This window comes from Chiloscyllium plagiosum, unplaced genomic scaffold (assembly GCF_004010195.1).
Source record: "Chiloscyllium plagiosum isolate BGI_BamShark_2017 unplaced genomic scaffold, ASM401019v2 scaf_3237, whole genome shotgun sequence".
Classification (NCBI taxonomy): domain Eukaryota; kingdom Metazoa; phylum Chordata; class Chondrichthyes; order Orectolobiformes; family Hemiscylliidae; genus Chiloscyllium; species Chiloscyllium plagiosum.
The window spans coordinates 8,233-12,708 of record NW_025211311.1 but is presented as its reverse complement, the minus strand read 5'-3'; the positions used below and the strand labels follow the sequence as shown (position 1 = coordinate 12,708).

At 40.2% G+C, this 4,476-nt stretch overlaps 1 protein-coding gene across 1 annotated transcript in view; it reads left to right on the top strand.

The window, feature by feature from the left end:
- Positions 1 to 3,470: 3,470 nt before the first annotated feature.
- The window catches only part of LOC122547021 (pancreatic secretory granule membrane major glycoprotein GP2-like), a gene marked incomplete at its 3' end in the record, with an annotated part of 5,402 nt that continues 4,396 nt past the window's right edge, over positions 3,471 to 4,476 (top strand). Inside the window, exons 1-2 of the mRNA XM_043685618.1 lie at positions 3,471 to 3,543; positions 3,632 to 3,793. Coding sequence (XP_043541553.1) covers positions 3,483 to 3,543; positions 3,632 to 3,793 — 223 coding nt within the window. The remainder of the gene's footprint in view (positions 3,544 to 3,631; positions 3,794 to 4,476) is intronic.

Genomic DNA, 4,476 nt, shown 5'->3' with positions numbered 1-4,476 from the left:
AATCTATTCCATGTAAAGAAGACTCAATAGTTTTGGTTCTTTCATAAAAGTGGACAAAAGAAGCATGAGCGTGAGAGTCTGGCTCACACAGTAATAGTGTTTTAGTTTTTGCTGTCAGTTGTTGGAGTTGGGCTTTTCGGAATTGGAACTGAAGACACAACCCTCTCTCTGCTGCAGAAAAAAAAGAATGAGGTCTAATTCTGCTGCTATATTTGTGCTTTGTCCTGTACTGGAAAAAAATCACAAACACGGGAAGTCCGCTTCCTGACTTTGCTTTTTTTTCAAGGATGTGTTTCTGAAATGGTACTACGTTGGAACAGTTGATGAGTCATCGTTAATATATAATTATTTTCTCAAGTATTTAGATAGAATTAAAGTCATGCCAAGTTTTTGTATTTTAATGCTGGTGTGGGGAAAAAATGTATATTTTGCTCAAACCATGACAATTTGACCAATATAATCACATCTGCCACGCCACACTTTACACTTACCTTTAAATAAGGTAAAGGATATGTCAAGGCTATCTCATGACAGGTATTGATGGATTTGGTCGGATGTGTAACAATGTAAATAGGCTCCGATCAAGAGGGCTCAGAGAGACACAGGAGAAACGATAACTGCTTCTGGATGTCGAACAAAATAGCGCCATAGTAAGGCCATTGGTGATAAATCTAGATAGAAGGAGGCATTTTAAACAGGAGGAGATTAACATATTGAGCCTCACAGGTTGTGAAGGGGATGCAACGAGTTTACAAAATGATATTGATAGGTTAATGGGTGGCACGATGGCACAGTGGTTAGCACTGCTGCCTCAAAGCGCCAGAAACCTGGGTTCAATTCCCACCTCCGAGCGACTGTCTGTGTGGAGTTTGCACGTTGTACTTGTGTCTGCGTGGGTTTCCTCCGGTTGCTCTGGTTTCCTCCCACCGTCCAAATATGTGCAGGTTAGGTGAATTGGCCGTGCTAAATTGTCCATAGTGTTAGGTACAAGGGTAAATGTAGGGGAATGGGTCTAGGTGGGTTACTCTTCGGAGGGACTTGTTGGGCTGAAGGGCCTGTTTCCACATTGCAAGTAATCTATCTAATCTGTCAGGTTAAAGAAGTGGGCAATAATGCATAAATTGAGTGTAATGAGAAGTTGAGCACTTTGGAAGTTAGATCATATAATAATGTAAATGGGGGAGGGATAGGTGCAGTAAACTGCAACACAATCGGCCTTGCGTTTTCTTATGAACGAGACAAAGAAAATAAGCAAACAGAGACAGCAGGTAATCAGAAAGTCTGGTCAGAAAGTATGTCATTATATCAAGGATTTACCGTATAAATGAAGGAAAGACTTATTGCAATTGTACAAGTTGCTGGTCAGAGAACATCAGTAGTACTGTGAGCAGTTTTGATTCCATTTTTTCTGGAGATGTATCCTTTCATTCGAGGCAGTGTAGAGTCGTTTAACAAGATTATCTGATATGAGGAGGGATTTTCTAATGAGCAAATGTTAAACGAATTGGGACAGGACTCGCCATAGTTCGGAAGATTGAGAGGTAATCTCATTGAAATGCATGTAGTTCTTATTCAGCTTGACAGGATAAATGCTTTGAGGATATTGCCCATCATGGGCGAATCTAATGTCACAACAAATACAAAAAGATTAAAGGGGCATCCATTTGACACTTAAAACAGGACAGAATTATTTTCTCAGATGTGTGTGAATAGCTTGTTAAAGTGATCTTTGGGGGAAGTGTCTTGTATCTTTTTAACGTTGAGATGGATAGATATTTAATGAGTATGAGAATCTTGAGTTTCAAGAAAAGGCAGGAAAAGTGGACATGACGAATGTCAAACAAATCATGATCATATTGAATGACGAGGAACGATCCTTGGGAGTGATTACATCTTATCATCCCTTATGGCCACACGCCCTATTTCCTGCACTATGTTTTTTTCAGACTTTCCATTCATCAGCGAGAAATTGCAGTTCGGAAATTGTTTACAAGAACGTAAGAGGGCCGAGGATATCTAACAGCATCCGTGTCAAAAGACATGCAGTGTACAAGAATTCAGACTTACATCCGAATTTGGAAATTTGGCAGATTAGCAGACAGATTAAATTTGAAGTAGAGATAGATCGACTGAGGTCTCGATGCTCCTCCCGATGTTGGTTGCCATAAGCATCAGTGGCTGAGGGGTAAACTGATAGAATTTATAACGGTACGAGGGGCATGCAGAGCTTCAATTGTCAAGGTCTTTTTTATTTCTGGGGCGAGGAGTCCAAACCTAGACGGCATAGGTTTAAGGTGAAGAGTGAAGAGATTGAAAACAGACCTAATGGGCAACTTCTTCGCGCAGAGGGTGGTATTTGTTTGGAATGAACTGCCAGAGGAAGTAATCGATTCTGGTACAATTACAACATTTCAAAACCATCAGGACGGTTATACAAATGAAAAGGATTTGTCAGAATATGGGCCAAATGTTGGCAAATAGGATTAGATTAGTTTAGTATGTCTGGTCGGCATGGATGAGTTGGACCAAAGTATCTGTTTCTGTCTTGTACATCACTATGCCACTCCGACTCTATGTCTGATTGTAATCTTTCCCATCCAGACTCTGTATCTTTTGAATTTGTTGTCAGTCACGAGTATATTAAATGCAAATTCAAATAAATCCAAAATGCTTTTCACCACTCCTTCCTGGAACGGACATTTCAAAGGCTAATACAGGCGGGGCAATAGTTGGGCGACATTTTTTACACACCTCACACCGAGTACTGTGCGGAATTCTGGAATATGCAATATCGAAAGATTGTGATAGTACAGGAGATGGTTTGGAAGAAATTTCCAAGAAAATATAGCTTGAGTTGGAAAGATTTAAAATGCCGTTGACAGGGCTATATATTTTAATTTCCGAAAACCGATGTAAACAACTGTGTCTGTTTTCCTTGTAGCAGAGGTGATTGAAAGGCGACATGATTAAAATGCATAAAGAAGTTATGATTTTCAGAGATAGGCTCCAAAAGAATATCCTTTCTTCTTCCCCCTTGATGGAGACATGAATGGCCAGGAGGCATAAAATTAGGGTAATGGGTTTAGACAGCATATGAGGAAAAATGATTTTGCCTCGAGGTAATGGCAATCTGGCGCTCACTGTCCATGAGGATGACTAAGTGAAACCTCTCACGTTATGAAAAAGATATTTAGATGGGTACTTACGATGCTAAAGCAAAGAAGGTTGATGGAAAAGCCGTTGAAAATTTGGTTTTCAAACTGTTTTTGACTGGTTTAACACAATGAGATAAAGGACTTTTTTTTACATATGCTCTCAACCTCTATGGGTCCATGACTATGATGAGACTCTGAGGAAGGTTAACCTGCTTTGGGATGGGAAGTATGGAGACATCAAGGAATTTTAATTGGGTATGCTGTTATGGCAGATTGCCATTCATTCGCTTTCTCTGTGATTGCTGTTTCAGCTCCGGTGGATGGAAGATGCCAGAGGTGGTTGTCCAACCATATCACTGCTCGACACGTGGAACAGCGTGGTTACAGGGTAATTTCATAATTTATTAGACAGATGTTCACTGCCCAGCACTGTTCACATTGATTACGTTCTTCAATACTGATAAACCTTATTACAGGTTCTCATCCCACCATGGCCGATGGGGAAGTGACCAGGAGAGTTTGTATAAACTGGGAAAGAAATCAATGTCACTGGGTCCATGAGATAAAGATCAAAAGCTGCAGCAGTTACTTTGTTTATCAATTGAAGCCGTTGCATTATTGTGCTGCCTACTGCACAGGTACAGTTCTCTTTTTACGTTACTCACAAGGGCAACTTTGGGGTGTCTCACTCCACCAAGAAAATATCATTCCAATGACTTTGGAAATAGTTTGAACTTCCAATCACTGAGTCGTTGAAACTTTTGAAATAAAATATACGAAAGTGATCCGAGTTAATTGAAAAGAGGAAGAGAACATAATGTAGTTGGGAAGTCACTGCTCTCAGACAAGACGTAAATAAAATGTTACAATCAGCCACTGCAGCACGGAATGATTGGCAATGTGAAAGCTCCTCCTTGTCTTAATTATGAAAGGAAACAATCCAAAGAAACAGGATGCTGGTTTCCAAGGCATAAAATCCAACTTCTTTCAGTCGAAGCACTCCTCTCCCTTAAGCCATGAAATTCAATTCGCTTTAGTTCCTACATTCCAGCACATCTTAATCAATGCCTCACACTCCCCCGGTGAACATTTCTAACTTCCCTCAACAACAGTATCATGCTCACTGTAGTAACTACATCACTCTGCAATCTGTTCTGATGTCTCTCTCATGTCAGAAAACACATCCCAGTCCATTAATCACTGCATCCCACTGTCCCAAGATATTATATTACATTTTTCACTGTCACTACATTGCACTCACTTGAGTCACCATGTTCTACTCCCATCCTCACTGCATCCATTTCATAAATGCAAGTTGGAC